This window comes from Equus quagga, chromosome 9 (genome assembly GCF_021613505.1).
Source record: "Equus quagga isolate Etosha38 chromosome 9, UCLA_HA_Equagga_1.0, whole genome shotgun sequence".
NCBI lineage: Eukaryota > Metazoa > Chordata > Mammalia > Perissodactyla > Equidae > Equus > Equus quagga.
Window position 1 is genome coordinate 96,128,986 of NC_060275.1, and position 24,159 is coordinate 96,153,144.

At 37.0% G+C, this 24,159-nt stretch overlaps 1 protein-coding gene across 7 annotated transcripts in view; it reads left to right on the top strand.

Moving 5' to 3' along the window:
* The window catches only part of DROSHA (drosha ribonuclease III), a 118,755-nt gene that overhangs the window by 36,901 nt on the left and 57,695 nt on the right, over positions 1-24,159 (top strand). For 6 of the 7 annotated variants that reach the window (XM_046671940.1, XM_046671939.1, XM_046671943.1 and 3 more), the window contains 7 exons: positions 2,780-2,851; positions 4,428-4,509; positions 5,507-5,581; positions 14,331-14,500; positions 19,319-19,443; positions 21,098-21,197; positions 22,672-22,779. In XM_046671940.1, the coding sequence (XP_046527896.1) occupies positions 2,780-2,851; positions 4,428-4,509; positions 5,507-5,581; positions 14,331-14,500; positions 19,319-19,443; positions 21,098-21,197; positions 22,672-22,779 (732 nt within the window). The remainder of the gene's footprint in view (positions 1-2,779; positions 2,852-4,427; positions 4,510-5,506; positions 5,582-14,330; positions 14,501-19,318; positions 19,444-21,097; positions 21,198-22,671; positions 22,780-24,159) is intronic. The other variant, XM_046671941.1, reaches the window with a different exon arrangement.

Here is a 24,159-nt window from a genome sequence, read left to right on the forward strand (position 1 = left end):
GGCCAGTTGAGCTCCCAGTCACTTGGGCTTTCACTATGTAGGAAAATGACAAGTTCTCTTTGAGTCTTAGAGAGAGAGGAAAGTTTGAATATAAAAGGAGATCCTGCCTTCCCAAATCTGTGTCTGAGAAGGATTCTAGTGGCATGGATAAGAGGCCAAAAGAAAATAAAGTATGTGTAAGAGAAGAGGTCAAAAAAGGAATTCCAAAAAGTGATTTTAGTTGAAATGATATGGGGAAAGGACTGTACTTGCATAAATCATCCAACAGAGTTGCTTTTGCACATGGTAGAAGGAGTCAAGTTGACACTTTTGCTCTTTCTCTGCCCACCTCTTGACTGTTCCCAAGGTCTCAGTCGTTTTCTCTCCTGGATACTCTCTCCCTGAGTAAAACAATTTCACTGATGATTTTTCCTTCCTTATATACTCTGATCCTCACTAAATTGATGTTTATAGCTGTGACATATGGCTCTGTGCTCCACACTCGTATTTCTGATTGCCTATTGGATATACCCACCCTGATGTCCCCTCAGATGCGTCACCCTCAACCTGTGTGAAACTGAACTTGTCATCTTCGCCGAGTACTGAGTTTGAGGTACTCAGGGGACACCCTATAAATTTCTTTGTATTAATGCCATTGTGATCTGTCTGGTCACTTAGTCCGGAAACCTAGAAATTGTCCTCTATTCTATCTTCTCTCTTACTTCCACATGAGAACAGTCACTGTATATTGAAGTAACATCTCCTATGTTTAAAGTTTTTCCCCTCTTTTCCAATCTTCTATTCATTTGGCTCCTGGACTATTTCATTAGACTCCACTCTGGTCTTCTGGTCTCCTACCTTGCTCCCCTATAAACCATTCCCACACTGTTTCCATAGCAACCCATCCAAAACATAGACCATGATAGTCTCTCACTTAAAGTAGTTGAATGACTTCTTGTTGCCATAAGGATAAGCCCTGAATCCTTCACATGGTTTATGAGATCTGCATAATATATAGTGCATACTTGCCTGTCTAGAATCACCTTGCTTCTCTTGCCATGCACTTCACTACTGAGCAGCTGAATAACTTGTTCTTCCCCCAGCTCCCTTTTCTCTGTCTTGCTGGAAACTGAACACCTGCTCTTCCCCAGCTTAGTTTTTCTGGATGACCTGGAAAATCCCTCCCCATCTTTGAAGACTCAACTCAGATGTTAACCTACTCTCTTTGGTTCTTTTGCACTTGATACTTTTTTGTTTGCCTATTTGTTTTTTACTTTCACATGTAGGTTACATTGTATCATATTCTATTTATGCTTGTTTACATGCTTTTCTTCCTCTTTTAGATTCTTACCTTTTAGAAAAGGTAGGGGCTGTGGCTTAGTTTAGACTAACTATGGAGTCAACATAGTTGTTAGCAAAGAATAAGTATTTAAAAAACCTATTTGTGAATAATGCACAAATTTGTAACTCTCAATTATTTTTAATTGATTGTAGGAATAAAGAAGAACTTCAAAATGATAGTGGCCTTGTCATGTCGCTTCGGTTGGTTTAGAACTCATTACCATGAACAGGTTGAAAATGGATCTCTTGTTAAAGTTAGTTATGAATTTCACTCAAATTAGCCACTATCCTTTTAAAAAAAGAAATAAAAGCTCTGAAGAACTAAATTTCATTTCTGAGAAAATTTCCAGTAGATGGCATTATAAGACTATTTTTTTTTTGTTACCATTCCTTTTGCTGGTAGAATTAAAATTTGTTTCTTTCTGATTGCTATGGTTTGTAAAAATGATTTCATCTATATAAAATCATCTTATGGACAGATCTAGTGGCCAGAAGAGCCTACTTAACACATCTGTAAGGCTTTCGAGTCTATTATTTTCCCCATCTAGTCAGCCAAGCCACTGCAGTAACCTCACACCCTCCCTTTCTCATTCCTTTCTTCATTCAAAAATATTCTTAGGGAAAACCTATTATGTATAGGCACTAGGCTAGTGTCTGATGATCCATTGGTAGAACAAGACAGATGTGGATTTATTTCATCTGAGCCTTCCTGCATTTTCACGCATACCTTGAGTATTAGTACAGATAATGAGACGTGTATACTTTAGTGGCTTAGAGCTGGGGTCTAGAGCAAGATTTTCTAATTCACCAACCAGCTGTTACCTTAGGCAAGGTATCTGATGACTCTCTCGTAGCTTCCTTCACTGTACCATGGGGATGGTAGCTGTAACTGTCTCACACGGATGGTTACATGGGTGACAATATGCGAAGCAGTGGAACAGTGCCTGGATCAGTAAGTGTTAGCTATTGTTTTTATTACCAAGTTTGCTTTTGCTCCAGAGCCAGGTAGGCAGCATGAGTTGTGTGCTCCTCAATGACTTGTGAATCTGTAACCCACGAGGTGTCAGCCTGCTATCCCTGATCTGTGTGAAGAGCCGAAGATTCTGAAAGATTTTAAAAACCTGAGAAAAAGAAGTATTTAATTGTGGTTGTATGAATTCTTTAGAGGTGATATGTTTGGCTTTAATGGGTTCTTGTCATGTTTATGTTGCTGCTGCTAGTACAGCTAATTAAGCACCAACGCTCTGCAGTCTCCTGTAGAGGCCAGGCCAGCTGGGTTTCTGCTATTAAAGGCCAGCAGTGGTGGCCCAGCTTCGTGTGCAGTACTGTTAGCAGCTGAGATTAAAGTGAAACGTTCTCACTTGGTTCATGGCCTTCTGGGTCAGGTAGCAAACATATGTGCAATATGAGCCTGCAGGAAGGTATTGCAGCACTGAACCTCTCATTCTTATTATTGCAGATTCCACTGTGTAAAGTGATTAGATTCAACATAGACTACACGATTCATTTCATTGAAGAGATGATGCCTGAGGTAAGGGAAAAGATTATTTAACAGTTTGATGTAGTTTGCTCTTTTGTTTATTCCTCACTTACATCTTTAAACCATTGAACTTGGTCACTTCCGGCTCTTTGCCTTGGGAATACTACTAAAGTATTGTGTTCACTGTTGAAAGGGTCGGTGAGATATAGCTCCAGGAGCAAGGTTAAAATGTGGGCCATTTTTTAACTTGTTGACCTGTTTTTGAACCCATTTCTCCTCATGTTGTATCTACTGATAGTAACTTACACCTGTTTCTAGTCTGTTTTGGATAGGGGACAGAGTTTGGTTACTGGTCGTTATCAGAGAGGAAATTAGAATAGCGAAACTGAATCTGATAGCTGTTGGAATAATCTTATTCATTATCTCCAATGACAAGATCAATGCTCGGTTCATTTTTCTTCCCATATATTTACATATTTTTCCTAATTGTTTTTCATTGCGGATGCTCAGCAGCAGATTTATCTAAATATATGCAAGAGGTTTAAAATTCCAAAGCAAGATTAATGTGAATCTCAGAATGATTCATTGCCTGATCTTGAATTTAGTGGTGTCAACAAATCACACTAAGAAATAACAACTAGACAGCAAAGAAGCTTGAGCACTGAACATTGTGTTGGAGTCGGGGTCAATTTCCTGAGCCCCTGGCTCTTCTTGCAAACCTTGTTTAACGGTGCAGCTCCGTCACGGGCAGTGGAGCACCGAGGGGGAATTGATGAGCATGACACACATGCTTAGTTTGCACCTATTTCATTGTGAGCAAGACCTGTTAATTCTACCTGTCTTTCAAGAAGAGTTAAAGAGAAAGGGCCGCCCCTTCATTCTCCAGCTTAGCAGGGCTTTTTTGCTTCCTTTTGATTTTTAAGGTCATAAGCCTTCATTTGCTATTGTAAAAGTGTGTGACTTCTGGCGGGATCTCACGCAGGGTGATTTATGAACCCCAAGCAAAACAAGTAGGAGGAAGAATTATGAGACAAGTCTCACTTGCAAATATATCATCTGTTAAGCTTGTTTACCAGAGAAATTTTGGTTCAAAGTTTTATAGTTTTTCTTAGCTCTTTATTTGCCTTCACTAAGAATTTGTACTTTTTTGGTACAAAAAAGCCTCTTTTTATGGTAATTTGGTAATAGTGATTCTCAGTGTTTGGGGGAAGTGAGGGTCAGCAGGGGTGGAGTAAGGGGGACATACCTATCAGGGTCTGGGGCCTGTGTGTGTAATTTGAATTAACAAAAAGTCTCCAGGAGAATCTGATATGTTTTACTATTGGGCTAGAAAAATATGACATAAAGGAGACTTTAATTTTTAAATTTCTCATGATTTTATTTGTACATTGGGAAGGGCTGAATTCACATTTTCTTAAGAATTCTAATGGCATTAGTGCCTACTTCATTTCTGTCTCAAACCAATGAGCTATTGTAGGGCGGTGGCCAAACTTTTTAGGAAATTATGTGATTTTAGTATAGTTTCAATAGACACTTTTAATTTAAGACACTTGACCAGAACAAGTTGGTCCTTCAGTTAATATATATTTGCAGTACCAGAGTAATTTGATTTTGGTTTATTTTTCAGAATTTTTGTGTGAAAGGACTTGAACTTTTTTCATTATTCCTATTCAGAGATATTTTGGAATTGTATGACTGGAATCTTAAAGGTAAATAATAGGATTTAAAGAAAAGTGAAATGCTTATAGAAGAACGTTGTGGTATAGGTGAAAAGTCTTATAAAAGTGGGGAGACATAGTTGAAATTCCTCTTATTTTTGGAATATGGAACACTCAGGGAAAAGTGTGTTATTCATAGGAACATTTGCTATCATTTGACACGACTAGGTTCTTATGGATCTTATTTTAATACAATTTGTCAGTGTCTATTACCGTAGATTACCATTATCCATTATCTAACTGATACCTAAGAAGACGATGTCAGTTATTATGAGTAACTATCTTGATTTATGTGCATTAGGGAAAATCTCCTTAATGTTTTAAATCTATTGAACTTTACTGTGATAAAGTTCTTCCAAGATGACAGTTTATTAAAACAGAACTTCAGTTAGCCTTTAAAACATACACATGTACTATGAGCCACATTGATTCAAAACTTGACACTTGGTTTTTGGATAATAGTTCACTTTATTGGAAGTGTCTATATTCCAGCAGTCATTTGCTTACTTATTTTTAAAACAGTATATTGATGAGTGGCTTTTCAAACCAAGTTTTTAATAGTATTTCTCTCTCTTTTTTCCCACTTGTATTGATTAAAATGGAAAAAAATTAAAATACAAGCATATTATATCCTGCAGTCATTCAATTATAACAAAAATCTTTATATTTTTGAATTTCTCAAAACAGTTTTACTGTATGTACTGTATACCGTATATATCTTTAGGGCTTTCTCTCCCCTCTTGACTCAGGGTGGTTTCCTCGCTGTGGTCTCCATGGCGTGTTTGCCGTGGCAGTTTGTGGCGTGTTCGTGGCAGTTACCATATGATTGATTTAGCTGTTGAGGAGAAGAGGAGGGCGGTGTTTTTAGTGTCCCTACTTCTGGTGTGTTTTTTTTGTAATTAGCATAAATCTCAGGAATTAAGTTGTGGTATTTGTTTTCTAAGGCTGTTTTACTTGTTTTTTCTTTCCTTTCACTTGTTTCCTTTAGGTCCTTTGTTTGAAGACAGTCCTCCCTGCTGCCCAAGATTTCATTTCATGCCACGTTTTGTACGATTTCTTCCAGGTAAATCTTTTGGCTTGTCAGTGACCTAGTGAGATCGTGTGTCTGAGAATCTTGAGGGACAACTTCCCCACCTCAGACACTGTTAATTATCTGCTTCTCAGGTCAGGCATGCAGATGTAAAATTATACGTGCTGATTTATACTCCTGCATGATTTATGGTAGCCACAAATCAGATGAGCAATGGGAGAATTGATTTATAAATTTTGAAAATCTACTTGATAAAATATCATGCAAGAGTTAATATGGAAAAATGCATGAGGCTTAAAAACTGCATATAGTGAATTGAAAAACAGTATAAAATTTTCTATATAGTATGATTATAACTATGCTAAAAAATTACTGCAATAATAGTTGTATTAAGGTAGTGGTATTTATAGGTAGTTTTTGTCTATTTTTTTCATATATACTTTTATTCATTTTATGGTAAAAAAATTTATTTCTTCTCACTAAATTAAAATGTATAAGTAAATATGTAACTTTTATGTTTTTTTAAGCACTATTTTAACTTTTTAAATTTTTTTCAAGAGTCTAGCCATGAGATTTGGTATTGTGTTTACTGTTTTTAAAAATGGTTGGGTTTTCAATGAAATCTTTGGATGCCTTTTTGTTTGTAAAATTTTCACCACCCTAAATGAACTCATCCCTGGAACCTCATTCCGTTATCTCACTTTCTGGTGACATCTTTCTGTACTTCCAGCCTCATGCCCTATTCCCTTTGCTTCCACTTGAATCTTCCCTCTTCTCCTTGTGAACATCTGCCTTTCTTTGCTTTCTCGCTGAAGTGCTGTGCTGACTTCTGTCTCTCAGCTCTAGTGGCCTCAGCCCCTTGTACTAACCACCACTTTCCATGGAAATATCAGTTTGACCATTTGGCTTTTCTTCTCCTGTATGTGGGCCGCTCAGTGATACTGAAGGAAAGAATTTGGCTGCTATGATAAATCTGTGGTCTGCAGTTTCAGCTGGGGAGTTTTTCAGCGTGTAAGCTTTCTGGCCACATCTACAGAAATTCAGCCCTATTTTCATGCTCTCCTCTTCTGCCTCTTGTCCTCCTTGCCTCTCCCATGCCTCAGAACCCTCCTTTCAGCCTCTCAGGCTCTGGTCCATTCATAGCCCTGCTTTGCTTCAGTGCCCCAACCCCTCTCTCCCTGTCCCCATCCTCTCTGCAGCTGCTGATGCCAAAGCCAGCCTCTGGAAGACCAAATCCAGTGGACACTCTTCAGTTTTGGTCTCCTCCCTAATGTGGTACCTGGCCTTGTCTGTCTGCTGAACTCTCCTTACTTTCCTCCTAGCTCTCTGATTCATACTTTGTGGCTTTTGTTTCTTGTCTACTCATTCTAGTTTAGATTTTCCTCAAGATTGTGTCCTTGATACACTTTCCTCAGTCCAGACACTCAGTCACAATGGCTTATTTTTATTTTAGGATAATGTTACTCATATTTTTAGTATTCTTGTTAATGTTTATTTTCTTTGGAAAGTGCATTCAAAAGCTTTTCTCCTTTTTGCATCTGGTTTCATTTTACTGAGAAGTCCTTTTTTCTTTTTGAGTGAATGCATCTTTGATTTTATAATGGAGCTTTAGCAGTAAACTTACTAGAAAATGGTGTTAGAGTGAGTTTGTTGGAAAGCCTTTCCTTTCTGTATCTGTCTGCCTCTAGGCATGTTATGACCAAAGAAATCTCTAAGAGAAAGTGGACAGTTTTAAAAATCACCTTAAAGAAAAATCTGATGTCAGATATTTACTTTGTGGGATTTCAACTCTCAAAAAATGTTTCTCATAACTATGTAGGGATAACGTGTAGGTTGTCATAAAGAAAAAGATCTACTGATTTATTTTTAAATGGGATTTACTTTGTCATTAGATGTCCTTTTGAAAATAATACATATTAAAAAAACTCTGAAGGATACAGAAAAATACCTAATGTTCAGAATGCATTTTGGTATTGGGTGGCAAGTTATGGTTGATTTGTTTACATAATATGACTTCATTAAAGATCTTTTCAAAAATGGTGAATTAAAAAGAAAAACACATTTTAATATATATTTTTATTTTTTGCTGTGCACAAGCTTTTTTTACTTAGTTATATCATCCTAATATATGATTTGCATCCTCATTTTTAATAATTCATTAGGCAGATGGATATTTTTAAAGATCATGATATGTAGTGCAAAATTTCATGTCAAAAAGATCACATCAGTTTATGTTATCATAAAAAATGCATTATTAGTCTTCACATTTTGGACTCTCCCTCCTTCCTTTTTTTGCCCCTTTCTTCCTTTTTAAAATTTTCAACTGTAGTTCCATGAGGCTAAGGAGTAAACAGTGTCTTGTTGTTTCAGTGCTAACATACTACTTGGCACATGGCAGGGATTCAGTAAATACTTGTTTACTGACTTTATTTAATTGGTCACAGTAATGCCTTAGTTAATACTAATGAGAATGAATGTGCTTTTCAAACATTCTTTGCTATTGGCTCTCATTTTTCAAAAGTAAACTTTTGATTGAAGTGTAACACAAATACTGAAAAGTGCATGCATCATAAAATAAGACTCAGTGTATTTTCACGAAGTGAATATGACTGTGTACTCAGCACCCAGGTCAAGAATACCAGCATCCAAAAGCCCCTTTCCAGTCACTACCTAGCCCCTCAAGGGTAGCCCCTATTCTGACTTGAAAACACCATATAGTAGTTTTACCTGTTTTTGAATTATAAAAATTAGAATTCTATGTATTTTTTGTTTCTGTCTTCTTTTGTATTGTGTAATTTTGAGACACCTGTTAGTTAACTGTAGTTGGCTCATTCTCATTTCTGTGTAGTATTATATGGCATGACTAAATTAAGATGTATCTAACCTATCTGTGATTAATGGACATTTGGGTATTTTCAGTTTGGGGCTCTTTCAGATAGCATAAATATGTTCACCAAACACTTGCACGTGCCTTTTGGTGAGCGCATATTTATTCTTTTCTATTGTGGATATATACCTAGGAGTGGAAATTCTGAATGTGTTTATATTAAGCTTTGTAGATGCCTTCCAACAATTTCCAAAGTGATTGTACCATTTTACCTTCCCACTAGCAGTTTGTACGAGAGTTCAAGTTGTTCCACATTGTCACCAACATTTGGCGTTTTTCTTTCTTTTTCAAGTTAGACATTCTGATGAGTGTTCAGAGGTATCACATGATTTTAGTTTTCTCTTCCCTAGTGACTAATGAAATGGAACTCCATTTCATGTATTAATTGACTATTTGGATATTGTCTTTTGAAGTGCCTGTTAAGGTCTTTAGTCCATTTTTCTCTTGGATTATGTCTGCCTTTTTCTCATTTATTTGTAGGTTTTTTTAATATATATTTTATCAGTTTTTTGTCGGAAATGTATATTGCTAATACCTTCTCTGTGGATTGCTTTTTCACCGTCTTAATGGTGATTTTTGATGAACAGGAAGTCTTAATTTTAATCTGTTTTGAATTTGTTTTTACAATTAGTATAAGATATGTGTCAAGATTCATTATTTTCAATATGGATATCCAATTGACCCAGTACAATTTATTGAAAGACTTTTCTTTTTTCACAGAATCGAAGTGTTACCTTTCCCCTTAATTGGGTTGACTCTGTGTGTGTGTGTGTGTGTACACAAACAATAGAAAAGCATATGAAGTGAAAAAGTGTATACCCTCTTCTAGATATGTGAAAATGAGTAGGGGCTATAAATGGTTTTATTTGTATTTGTTTTAACCTTTAAGGGAGAATTATGCTTTTTTCTTTAGGTGGGATAACACTAAATATGTTACACAATTTGCTGTTTTTACTCAACTATTTCAGACATCCTCTATGTAAATACATTGCCTCTGTCTTTAACACCTATGTAGCATTCCATAGTATGAATGGACATGAATTTTTTGGACACTTCCTCTAGGATGAATAATTTGTAAGTCTCTATTTTTTCACTCTTACATATAAATACTTCAGAAATAGTCTTGGGCATCTATCCTTTTGCATTTGTATGAGTGTTCCTGTAAGGTGGAGTTCTAGAAGTGAAATTATTTGTTAAGACGGTATGCACTTTTTAAATTTAGAAAGATATTGGCCAAGTTCTCTCTAGAAACTAGGACATAATTTATAGTTCTGACCAAGAGTTTTTGATAGTTCCCTTATTCTGTACATACCTGTCAACACCGGATGTTACTAGTCTTCTATGGTTTTGTCCATCTGATGGGTAAAAAGTCATCTCCTTGCTATTATTTGTGTCTTACTTGAACTCCCATGAGAATGAACAGCTTTCACATATTTTAGACATTTCATGGTCCTCTCATTCTCATTTGCTTTTCATTTATATCAGTTTGTTACAAGATCTAATTGAAAGTTTATCAGTCATCATAATTTTTTTCTATTGCCCCAGTTTACCTGTTTTGAATACAGCTGTCTCAGTTGCTTTATACAAATTTATCCAAAATTAAGCTTACAGTTTAAATTAAGGACTATTCACTACGTTCAATTTACCACAAGTCGAATTGCAGAACAACCAGTTTATTGAGATTTTAATAATTTTCTCACATTTTTTTATTTCCTATCCCTGCTTCTATGTTTGGTAGCCATACAGTTGATATGAACCCTCCTAGGGCCCATTTAAAGTTTTATTCTGACTGTAGCTGGGGCTAGGGCAGGGCATAATTCAAGACAAGAAGGCTGCTCTTAGGGGAAAGCCTGTTCATTGCTTATATCATTGCTGTAGTAAAGCTTTTCAAAATCTTGAATCAATTTTGCAAATTGATTATCTAGCAGATTGATTTTTGGAATTTGCTCCGTTCTGGAGAAGTAGTTCTCAGGTATGGCTGACAGAGGGCCAGAGGGTGGGAGAGTATCTCACAATTCCCAGGGAGGCAAAGGGTGGTTTGAAAAAATATCAATTGCTAAAGCAACTTAATATACCTTTATGTTTGGAAAGTTTAGAAAATCCCTGTTGTTAAACAAATTTTCAAAAATGAGATTATATAAAGGCATCTTAGTAGGAATACACAGGAGATACAGTAATGCAGTTACACAATTATTCTCAGTGTAGGGAAAGAGGAAGATATTTTTAGATGTTTTTGTTACACTATTGAGAAATAACTCATTTAACCAGCCGTATACTTAACACAAATTCCCTAACAAATTGCTCCGCCTCCCCAATAACCATATACGTAATCAAGCAATATAAACTGAGAGAATTGGGTCTCTAAGAAACAGTTTGTAAAGTCTGTCAGCTCGTTAATGACTGTCCAGATCCATTCCCTCAAACACAAACTCCGGTTCTTAGCAAATAATGAGCCGTTGTCGCGGTTCGAGTCCGAGCGCTGGCAGGATTCCTGCTAGCCTTAGCTTACCTGCTCTAACTTCTCATTTATATCATGTCCTATTTATCTCAGCCAACGAGATAAAAATTACTTCCTAGCCCTCAGTGACATAGTTCCATAAATCCCCAACATAAACATGTAGCAAAGCAGGCAAACCAAAAGAGCCAATTCATTAACATTAGTAAATTCATGGCAGTCTGGGAGCAAGTGGCCACGTTATTTATCTGCTTAAGAAAGTCGTTCCACAAATATTTATGGAGTGTCTTTTTTGCCCGGCAAGGTGTGATGGATACAGCCCTTGCCCCACGCGCTCTGGCAGGACTCTCTAGTCCTGTCTGCCTGTTCTTACATTTCCAGAAGGCTTGCACCCCAGGATTGCACCTGAGGTGTTATCTGTGCTGAGTTTCTACTTTTTCACAGTGATAAATATTTATCTTTTTAAGTTTTAGTTGCCATTTAAAATATTTAGCAGATTTCAATGTGGACTTACACTTTCTCCTTCAGCGTTATCACCTTTGCACCTGATGTGTATATGTTTATAAAAAGTTATTTCTGTTTTCCGTGCTGCTATAAAACTCACTCTTCCCTCATCAGCAGCTTTGCCCCCGAACTAGGTAGAAGCATTCTTATAAGCACTTGGTTATCTTGAGGTATTCTTCTCCTAAATTGGGCAATGCCCTTGGTTTGTAGGCTTAAGTATTCCCCTCTCCCAGTAGCTCTTTTAGTTTTTCAGTCTTTTCACTTCAAAGTCAATGCCCCTAGCCCGTTTCACTTTGATTTAAAGTGCCATGGAGTCAGCCAGCTGTAACTGCTTGTGGGGAGATTCTAGAATGTTTTGTACACCTGGAGTTGCCTATATTTGCTGCCTCCACCACGCACCAACCTCCCCCAATAAAATCTGAATCTTTTTTCTAATCTTTACAGCTGAACAACACTCTGCTCCTTACGGTATTTTCGACTCCTGATGTATCCTTATAGGCCCTCAGTACTCTTCAATAATCTTACCAAATACAGAGATTATGAGCCAAATACTATTTTTACGCCTTCCTCGGTTCCTAGTGAACCTAGTCAGGGTGGCAGCTCTTCTCAAGGCTCTCCAGGTGTCCGTCATCCCTGCTGCTCTGTGTGTGTACTCACGCAGTGTAAGGCAACGTATTCTGGCTTTAGAGTTCTCTTGTCCACCTGCTCGCCTCAGGCCCGTAGAAGCAGAGATTACAGTGGGCTCAGACTAACAGATAGGCATTATGATTTTGCTAGGCTCCTTAGCAAAGAGGGGAACATCATTGATTGAGGAGCACATGTCTTATGCAGGCAGACTGAAATGTCTTTTGAGACAGACTCTGAGAAATATACTCTTAACCATGGAAGTTTATTAGTCAAAGGTGACTCTTGGGTTTAAGGCTGATGTTTTGTAATGAGGCATAAAAAAGTTTCACTGCTGTGAGCAGTAATCTGAATTGGTAGAACATGTCCTCATGTGGGTTGGTGGCATTTTGTAGTTTAGTCACTTTGTGGACAATTACTGTTTTTAGAGGCTCAGTGTCTTTGATTAAGAGAATGCTGTTTTCAGAGTGTTATCTACAAAGATTCCTCTAGGAACTGTTGTGATTAATCATTAGTAGCCTGTGTGCTTCTTGAGAGCCTAGAGCTTCTACTTTTGTTTGTTTTGTTGTTTTCCATGATTGTGACATGGGCCCATCATATTCTCCCATCTGAGAATAAAATCCAGAGATCTTCCTGTGCTCTGTAAAGCTTCGCACGATCTGACCTCCTGGCCGCCTGCCTCGCACTCTCTCCTCACTTTGCTCCATCCACATGGCTGCCTTGCAGTTCCTGGAACACGTCAGTCCCACTCCACCTTAGAGCTTGTGCTGTTTCTTCTACCCGAGACACCCTTCTCCCAGATAGCTACATGCTGGGCTCCTCTGCTTCTTTCAGTTCTTTGCTCAGGTGGCACCCCTTCAAAGACACCTTTCCTGCCCACCCATTTAAATACAGCTGCAGGCCCTTGCCCATTTGATTCTTCTTCATAACACTCATCTCAACGTGATCTCTTATGTCAGTGGTTTTTTTTTAACTGTCTCTTTCTCTCCACTGGAATTTACGGGACTTTGGCTGTTTAGATCACCGCTCTGTTTCCAGGTACTATAGAATAGGTTCTCAGTAAATATTTGTTGAGTGAATGAGCAAGTATTTGGATTAATGAATGAATTAATGCCTACACATACAGTGGCTCTGTAGTACCACTGCCATCTAGTTCCAGAGCAGCATCTGAGATTAAAAAAAAACAGATCCAAAAGAAATTTTGATCTTTTCTCTCTTCTCTCTCAGATATGTAGGCCTGTCCAAGTTCTTCTCCCACAGCAACTTGTATTAAAATCTTTTATCCTCTTCTGTTTTCTAGTACCCAAAATTCCTTGGGTGCTGTTAACTCCTCTAGCGCAAGGAGGACGTTATCATTTGTGCCCACCCATCGCCACCATCTTCTCTCCCCATTTCTCCATAAAGCGTTGAGCTCTGTACTACTGTTCTTAGCATATCTCCTGACCTGGGGAAGATAGTCATTGTCCCCTAAACCTTCAGGGCTCTTGTCCTTTCTTGGAGTGGGACTAGGCAAAGAAAACGGATACAAGGTGGTTGCACATGTTGGTCAAGAAGCTAGGGCCAGAGAGAAGGCAGAAACCTGTGAGCCCCAAATTAATGCCCACATTAAATGAATGTCTTTGGTTCTTCAAGTCCCAGAGTAATTGGCTTTTTCCAAGGTACTTTAATTGTGTCTTTTTTTAATCCTCTGTACTTGGTGATATATGCTTCTGTAAGCTTCAGAATACTTGGTATTTTTTCCATGTACCAACTTCATAATGATCTTCATGATATTAGTATAGGCTCTTTAGCTCTATTCATCATGGCAGGTGCAGCACATTAGCACCAAAAAATTAGACCATAACGCAACGATAGCTTATTGAAAACAGCCATAAATATCTCATAAAGCTTAGAATTTCCTTAGGACAGTAACATCACTTCTAAAGAGCTTTCATCTGTTACCTTAGAAAGAATAAAATATTTAGGACATAACATGGTTCTGTATATTATAAACTGTGGTTCTTTATGCTAGGTGGTTTTAAATTTATTTAGATAGGCACTTTTTTTATATTCATACCTCACAAATGGAGGCTTTTATCATTTATAATGTTGTTGTTGCCATTTTAGTAAATGAGATGGTTTATGAGCACTGCTCATCAATGAAAAGAATGGGTTTCTTATTACTTGGCACCTGGTTAAACAATGTAAATTCTAAATTACCTTTTTTTTTAAATGCTTCCCCCCCCATTGTCTTGTTTTTCCTTATTTGGCGGATGATCAGCTATTAATTGAGTAGCTTTATTTTTTCCCCTTTCTCTCCACTCCTACCCAAGATGGAGGGAAGGAAGTGCTTTCCATGCACCAGATTCTCCTTTATTTATTACGGTGCAGCAAAGCTCTGGTTCCCGAAGAGGAGATTGCCAATATGCTTCAGTGGGAAGAACTTGAGTGGCAGAAATACGCAGAAGAATGCAAAGGCATGATCGTCACCAACCCTGGCACGGTATGTTCTGGGGTTTACACGTTCAGGGACTGAATCGCCTTTTTGTCCAGGTTTGAATGTTTCATAGAAACAGTAACAGAACATTTTAAAAGCTTTACTCATTGCTTCTTGTCCTTCGAGTATTTTTTTCCTTTAAATATTTAGTAAGTAAGAGAAATACAATGTAGGCATATTTAATAGTAAGTTCATCTGATTGGTAAATTTATTCTGCCCATTATGGAGAGTTCTGAAGTTTTTAGGTTTGTTCAGGTCTGATCTTTTTCTGAGTATAAAAATAGTATATCTTCATATGGAAAATTAGGAAAATAGAAAAGTAGCCCAAAGAAGACAATAAAAGTTATCCATGATTCCATTCTCCAGGGATGATAGTACTCACATTTCTAGTCTCATTAGGGTAGATTTATTTCATATTGTTTTGCAACAAAATTGGCATCATACTATTAATTATTAATATTCAGACCTTTTCCTTCTCATCTTCCTCCAGAAATAACCACAAAATTAACATTTTTTGTAGTCTTAAATTTCTTTAGAAGTGTAATAAATAAAAAGCCCCTAAGTTATTTCATTAACCCCCTGTTATTGGGCATCTGGATTGCTTCCAGATTTTTGATATAACAAATCATGCTGTATTGAATTTGTATATGTCTGTATAAACATACACACATGCATATATATGTATGTATCTTTGAATATGTGTCCATCTAATTCCTTAGGAAGAAGTCCTGTAGTGAAATTAGTAGGCTGAAGGTATGCACATTTTTAAGGCTTTTGATGTATGTTGCAAATTGCCTTCTGGAAGGGTTGTAAAATTTGCACTCTGACTAGGAGTATATGAGAGTGCCCGTTTCTTCATATTGGTTCTACTAGTTTAACAAAGTAACTTTGTCAATTTGATAGGAACAAAAAATTATTTAGTTCAGTTTTGTATTTATTTTGGTTTCTAGCAAAACTTGATATTTTAAATGTTTTTGGCCTTTCTTTTTTTTTTTTATAATGTCCTGTTAATATCCTTTCTCTAATTTTCTTTTGTGGTATTTGTCCTTTTTTATCGATCCTTTGCTGTAATTGTTACAAATTAGCTTATAATGTTAACTTTTGAAGTAAAAATATACAAATTAAAGGCAGAGAGTTAAAAGATAACTAATTTACTCTTATAAAGAAAATGTTGTTTTATATATTATATTAATTAAAATTATTTTTTTGCTAAAATATGTTATTTCATAAAATAGTTATATATTGGCATCTTATCAGGATGAAATTTTCCAGAAATGAGAATTAAAATATTTCCATGTGAAAAAACAGAGTAATCTATTTAAACAAAGCTGTTGTTTTAAAAAGCCTGCCAAATTGTTTAATAGCCTTGATTCATAAAAATAAAAACTCTGGATCAACTTTCTGTAGCGTGACAGTAACATCTGCACAAACAAAATGTTGCTATTTGCAAATCAAACATTCCGGCTAATACTGACTATTTTAAACAAATCTTGAAAGTGAAAATGTTTAATAAAAATATGTTTAAACATAAAATTTGTTTAAAACTAAAAAAAATATAATTTTTACTGTCATATTGTTAGGCCACATAAATAATTGTTAAAGTAACTTTAAAAGAGATATGCAAGTTATAGCATTATGAGAGTATGACTGTGAATTTAATTTTTCTTCTTTAAACAATTGCATAAATTTACATTTTTTCTGTCAGTTTTACAGCTGGGTCAGAGGATGGCTGGGGGTGATGGTGGTGGGAGACATACCTTTTCATTTCGGTGGGTCCACTGGGAGAATCCCATGATCTACAGTGGACACTTTGGGAACACTTTCACCCTGGGGCTTCTTTCCATGACATGGTTAAAATTTCCTAAAATGCTAGAATCAGTCTGAGAACTTCTGAAAATATAAGAATGTGCTGATCAACCCCACCCCATATACTCCAGGTAGTGGGGCTCAAGGATCTATAGTTAAAAAAAAAAAAATCCTCAGGTGCTTCTGAGTCACCCACTGCTTGTTTTTGAGCCACTGGCATAGAGGAAGACATTTACTCCCTTACCATGATCATCATTCAACTCATTTGTTGAGGGACTACTGTGTAAGCCAGGTGGTAGTGAAATATATAGATTATCTATGATGCTTGTCCAGGTGCAAACTCACAGCGTATCCATATGAAAGGAGTCTATGATGGATTGTTGAATCAATGGACCAGTCAGTATAAAAGCCAGTCAGGAAAGACTGTAGTTTTAAGTGGGATCACTGGGCTGGGCTGCCAAGGAAGCTTCATAAACACTACAGTGAGCACTTTAAGAAATAGAGAAACTGTACAAATTATTGGCATGATTAAATGTACATATTTGGGATGTTATATGGCCAGTTTTGAAGATAATGAGGAAACTAGATTAGTTAGGATGAAAGGTTTATGTTGGAAAGTAATCAGAGATAAATTAAGAAAGGTAAGTTTGGATGCCAGGCTTAGGAACAAGTTGAAGTTAATTCTTTTTTAGTATTTATCTAAAAATATGTTTAAACGAGGAAAAAATACTGAAAACTCCGAGTCATAGAAACATCCTTTCATTATATCCTTTTGAGAATAGGACAGAGTAGACATGGCAGCACATTTCATCCTCTGCAGTAGTTGCCTTTTTTTTTTCTTTTTAAAGATTTTATTTTTTCCCCTTTTTCTCCCCAAAACCCCCCAGTACATAGTTGTATATTCTTCGTTGTGGGTCCTTCTAGTTGTGGCATGTGGGATGCTGCCTCAGCGTGGTTTGATGAGCAGTGCCATGTCCGTGCCCAGGATTCGAACCAACGAAACACTGGGCCGCCTGCAGCGGAGTGCGCAAACTTAACCACTTAGCCACGGGGCCAGCCCCTGCAGTACTTGCTTTTAAAGCTTGCCTAGTGGTGAGGATATTGGGGAATTTATTAAATTTCTCAAGCCATTATGGTCACATTAAGTACTTTATTCCTGTAGAACTTAAAAACAATCAATCTCCCTCCCAAGGCACTTTGCCTCTGCCGGGGAATACTCTGGTCATTAGTGAGAATGTTTTTTCTTCTTCCACAAAGATGGTACCATAGATGTTGTCGGAAATGGCCAAAGTCTAGAACTTATTTCATTCCCCACTCCCACGCCGTGAATTTAGAGATACTATAGATATTTTAAATCACTGTTTCCTCTGTTGATACTATAGCATGGTGTTTAAAATCGTGGAGACATGAATAAATTGCTCACATTCTTCAATTATGCAATTCCTCTTTTTTTTTTTTTTTTTTCAGGAAGATTAGCCCTGAGCTAACATCCACTGCCACTCCTCCTCTTTTTGCTGAGGAAGACTGGCCCTGAGCTAACATCCATGCCCATCTTCCTCTACTTTATACGTGGGACGCCTACCACAGCATGGCTTGCCAAGTGGTGCCATGTCAGCACCCAGTGTAAACCGGGGAACCTGGGCCGCCAAAGCAGAACATGCGCACTTATCCGCTGCACCACCGGGCCGGCCCCACACACTTACTCTTTTAAAAATGTGTTCTGCTGCTTAGATGCAGCAAATATTGGAAATAATTCTTAGACCTAAATAGCATGTTGCTACCATTGATGGACATTTAAATAATATTAGGTTACTTGTGACCAAAATCTTGTCCAGTTATTAATTTTGAGAGCAGAGGTCAACTTTTCAAGATACTAGTGAAATTTTGATTGTTAAATGACATTTAAACATTCTGTAAAAACTTAAGTGTAAATTGTTTTTAATGTGGATGAATTTACACAAATCTATTCACTTTGTCGTCGTCTTGGATTTGTCAGACACCTGACTGGAGCGACAGTTGTGTGTGAGGTAACCAGCTTGTTCCAGTTGCTGCTACTTTTCCCCGGTTTTAGCATTGAAACCCCTCTGTCCTGGACAAACCAACCAGACTCTAGTTCTTGGGCATTGCTGTGGGACAGATGAAACTTTATTGGCCTCTGTGTGGATCAGTTCTGTAGCTTTTGGCTCTAAAGCAGTTAAGCCAAAGACCCCACAATAGCCTAGTAAGAATTTAGTTTCTAATTAGGGACTGCCATAAGAGTTTAGTATAAGCAAGGAGGTTGCAAAAACATACTTTCCATCATTTTACCATCTTATCATGAACTTAAGCTTTGAGGATGAACGATAGTTTACAAACGGTTCCTCATATTTTTATAACTTAAAAAGAAACCAGCTGTTCATTTCTTCCTTTATTAGACTTGAAGAAAAAATATATGAGGCTCTCTCTTAAAATTAAAAAATGGCCTGCATAGACATAATAAGAGAAACTTAACCATTTGGCATTTGTACCACCATACATTCTAATTTAAAGGTGTAGAATTGAAGGAAAACACAAGGTACACTGAGAATTAATGGAAAAAAAGATTATATAGAGGCATCTGTCTATGCATCCTGAGTAGAAGTAAGCTACTCATTTGAAATGTGGAATTAAGCAGAATAAGCCAGCACATCTCTTCCTCGTGATGTGGAATACTTCCTCTGTGCCTTTGGAGAGGTTAAGGAAAAGTTATATCTGACTAGGTGTCCTTTTAAAAGTTTAATTTTTAAAGGTTTCTATGTGGACTGCAAAAAAGGACAAAATCATTGTTCATTATGCCAAATGGCACACACTCATTTATAGGGATGACATTATAGTTTTTATGTAGTATAGCTGCTGTGATTAAAGGGTTTTAAATGACATTTTCCCTTTGGGGATGAGGCTTTCCTAGAAAAAAATCCGATTAATTTCTTCCCTACTTACGTTAAAGTCAATACTTAAAGACTTCTTATGGGAATAAACTGCTTTGATTTTCCTCTCTAGAAACCAAGCTCTGTCCGCATCGATCAACTGGATCGTGAACAGTTCAACCCCGATGTGATTACTTTTCCGATTATCGTCCACTTTGGGATACGCCCTGCACAGTTGAGTTATGCAGGAGACCCACAGTAAGATATTTCTCGGTGTTTGTCTTAGCCAATTTCACCTTCTACTAACAGCTGAATTAGCAGAGGAATACCTTTTAGTGGATCTTTTCCTTTTTAAAAATTAAGCCCTGAAATGAGCCATGTTTCCAAATTTAGGTTACCAAATGAAACAAGTTTTAGTAGCTCCAGAAGAATTATTTTCTCTATGTATTTGACTGTAGGGAATTATTATTCAATTGATTATCCTTGGCCATCTTGGTCATCATGGGTCCTGTATATTTTTCACCTTTAAGGAACTTTTCATTTATTCATCATTATAATACTTACCATTATTATTATTTTTATTTATTTCAGTGCCCTGTAGAGGGAAGTAGCACTATGTTGGTTCCTAGCACTGCTGAATTTGTGTGGAGTTCTATTTTTGGGGCATCTTAATAAGAGCTCAAGATCCCATGCAAAATGAAGGGTTGTGTTGGTAGGAGAAGGCATGACTTCTGACTCTTAGAATTAATGTTACTTTCCACATTTGGGCTTTTCCAACTGGCATGTTAGTGTTTGTCTGGGAGGAGATGAGGACGTGTGGGAATGGAAGTAGTACCATTATATTCTTCAGGAGCGTTTGGATTTCCTACCTCATTAAACAAACAAACAAACCAGTTTCCTGACTTAACTTTTTCTTTTAAGGATTCATAATGGGAGAAAAGGGCATGAGAGATTTTCAATTCATAAATACAATTCTGGCTGATATATTAGAAGAGGCTAAAGGGTTTTGTTCTTTTTTTCCCCCCTTTGGATAAAAGTATGAAGCAGTGAACCAGGCACTGTGTAAGTACTTTTTTCTTTCCTCCATTCTCTAAACCATTGTTATCAAAAAGGACAGACCCAACTAAGGCCAAGAAAGGAGCAATTTCAATATGACAGAAAATCCCTTGAAAGTCCCTTCTTGTCAGAAAAATGTTAGTAGAATGTGATAGGCTTCCATGGGTTCTCAGATGACAGGTCTGTGAATTGCTAAAGGACTGCATATTCTCTTCATTCCCAGGACGCTTTAACAGTCTCTTTTAGACTGATCCAGGTTATCACATATTTGGCTACAAATGTGCTTATTTTTGTCATGGTATATATAAATTGGTGTATACCATTTGTCTTTTTTCCTCCCCGGTGGGAAAATGGGTACAGCTGTGCTGCTTGGGTATTGGCACAAATGAGTTCTCTTTTCTAATACTGTCCAACTCTACTTTCAACCTAGGCAGTTCAGAGACTGACAGTATGCTCATTAAGTAAGGGTGTCTTTCTTTCAACAAGCGTCAGAAAGTACATATTTAAATAAAATGTGTTACTTTCAAAGAGGTAACAATGAGAAACTACGTGTTTCTATTGGTTTTTGTGCATCTCTTTTGGAATTCTTTCCAGAGAGATTCATCTGTACAGTGACACCTCATTTTCAACCCAAATAAGCAATGATCAACGTAATAACTAGGTTCCAGATGACTCTTCGTCATCATGCCCTTCAACTCCAAAAATCGTATCCTTCTTTAGAATGAAGGTTCGCTGCCATTAAGGATATTCAAAAGGGTGCAGATTATGATTGAGCAGGCCTATTAGAACAACTGGCATTGTTGCACTTTAGATCTGCCTTCTCTTTGTCTAAGATGTATGTCTTTCCTTTTTTTAGGTACCAGAAACTGTGGAAAAGTTATGTGAAGCTTCGCCACCTCCTAGCAAATAGTCCCAAAGTCAAGCAAACTGACAAACAGAAGCTGGCGCAGAGGGAGGTTGGTATAGAACCCTGCTCTTATGTGATCAGTGACAATGCACTTCAGGTTTATTTTGAGATTGTTGCATTACTCTACACTTCTAGAATAAGATAGAGAAAGTAAAGTATGATTTTTTTAAAAAATTAGGATGGAAAAATAGTTTCTAAAAAATCATTCTTTACTCCCTTCCTCACACTTGTATGCTAATTGATTGGTTTTTTTCATCTTTTAGTATTGAAGGGACCATTTTTTCCCCCTAAAAAGGCCAGTTTCTTAATGGATTGCTGCCTTTGGGAATAAATAAATCTTTTATGGAATTAAAGAAAGTTTAAAACTTGCTGGATTAGCCTTTTATTATTAATTAGACTGCATATAATACAGCTTTGGGTCTTACTCAAATTTCTTGGTCTTAAAATTATAAAAGATTGTCTTCTATATGTCTGTCAGTTTAGTAGGATGAACTTATTTTGTAGGGTTTTATATCTCAAATTCCATATTTCTTTACTAATGGGTAGTAGTATGCCTGTATTCCAGGATCATTTATGTTTTAGTTTTAATTTTGAGAATAAGTAGATTCGGTATCACCATAGATTTTGTCTCAATGAGGTTTTATTCTGTTGCAGTAATAAGAGCAATGCTTTGAAGTTGGGCAAAGTGTTTGCGTTCTGGCTTTGTCACTTACCACGAGCTGAGCCAGTCAGCCTCATTATAAAGGAGGGAACCTAGGCTGAGAGAGCCCGACTGAAATGTCCCTCTGTTGGTACACCCAGGGAAAAAGGTGGTTGTGTGGACTTCTGAAATACTCTATTTAACTTTCCTCCAATGGTATTCGGCCTCTAGTAAGAACTTAGTCAGTGATGGAGGTGGTGGTAGCGGCTGTTACTATGAATTCCTGTGAGATTTTTATTGAATAAGCATACAAATATAAAATTACTTTTTATAATTAATTATTTGAAGGGCAGTAAAAGGGAAGAGTCAGTTCCTGATTATGTCTTGTAAAAGTTTTGGATCATTATCTCTTTTTAAATAAAATGTACCCTTGCTGCAAGTGTTTTTGTAAGAAGTTTGCAAATTAGAAGGCAACTTCTAGAATTAGTTGGGTTGCAGGTTAATTTACTGATTGTCTTTCTTAGATGTAAATGCTTAACATAAGGCTTGATATAAGTTTTACATACTGAGTTCAAATCCCAAACACCACATTTTGTTTCTTTTATGAGTGACAGAGCATTTTTTTTCGTTTGAACTTGCTGGAATGGTAGATTTGGTCCAGATTTTTTTGTTATCTAGTTGTCAGGAAAGGCTGGCTTATACCCAAGGCTTTGAGCATCCTGGCCTTCATTTCAAATGAAATATTGTAATTTGGCATGAAGAGGTTTGAATACCTAACGTAAGGGTGATATTCAGTGAATCCAGGTTATTTTCTCTCGCTTGATATTTGACTTAATATTCCTTTACAATTGTCAGTTACTTATCATAATGACTTCTTTTCCAGGAAGCACTCCAAAAAATACGACAGAAGAATACAATGAGGCGAGAAGTAACAGTGGAGCTAAGTAGCCAAGGATTCTGGAAAACTGGCATCCGTTCTGATGTCTGTCAGGTGATGATGCTTCTGAGAACACAATTCTTCCCGTATATCTCTTCCTTTAGAAGGCATCTGGCACTGAAGTTTTTCTAATGCTGAGAAGTTTCTACAGAATATATTACCTTGTAGCTAAATGGAACACCTACCATAAGTTGTTTTCTATCATTTGGGTTTTTGTGTGTGTGTGTCAGTTTCTGTGTTGTCTTGTTTAGTTTTGTATGTGTGTGTGCGCTCGTGTGCACGCTCACCTGCCCACTGCTGGGGTAAGGGTGCACTTAATTAGTAATGCTAGATTCTGTTTCTGCACATTGAGTGAAGACAAGTCTGTTCTTCAGATGTGCCTGCTTATTCACGGCACATGTGTGGGTGCCTGTTAAGAGCTGCTCCAGCAGCTCTATAGGCGGACTCCTTGAAGGAGGTGTGTACCAACCTTCTGGACGGGTGACTCAAACTTATATGGCAGAGAACTGAAGGCAAATTAAAGGACAGAATCAGTATAAATTTTATGTTTGATCCAAATAATAATACTTTTTCCTTGGGTGAACTTAATAGAGGAACGTTTCAGCTGTGTATAACTGGGTCACCAATAAGTATGTTTGTTTTCTGTATGGATGGAATTTGTACTAGATTAGAGATCCCCCAAACCCAGCATATTCTTTGACTCTTTGCTTGATTCTTTTGTTATGATTGATATTGGTTGTACTCCATGGGAATTACAGTAAAGGGAATGAGTATGCAGGCCTGGAGCAGGTGATGCAATTTGTTGTCTTCAGCCTTTTGGAAGAATACTTACAGGCTTCTGTTGATCTGTTTTGACGGTAGCTGTATTGTCATAAGTTCAGGCACTCTCAGGTATTCATTTCATCATTATGAATTTTTTCTTTAAATCAATGTTGGCATTTAATTATTATATTGAACAGTGGGATTTAATCCTATCATTAAAGGTATTGCTGTGTAATTCACTTACCTTGTGATGGTCAATGCTAAATATTTTTGTGTTCAGATGAACTGCTATTGGTGCAGTATTGCTAAATAGTACAGTGGTAGCCAGCTACATCCACCACATCCTTAGTTGTTTTGCCAATTGGCCAGTTTTTTGTACTGTAAGTACTTTCAGAAGTGAATGTCTTACTCCCATTGATTCTTTCTTAGGGCCACTTGAAGCTGTGTCACCCAGTTTTTCTGTTTGCTAGTGTTTCTCTAAAACCAGCATAACATCATCCTAAGGCAGACATCGTAAGAACAATAGCAGAATGTTCAACAATCTGCTCAAAATCTGGTGATTTCAGGGATAAGTCAGAGTTGATTGTTTAAGAGATCATAAAATTGTTGAGCATTAGAGCTGAAAGGGATTTTAGAGATCTTCTAGTTCAGTGGTTTTTAAGTTTGTGTTTT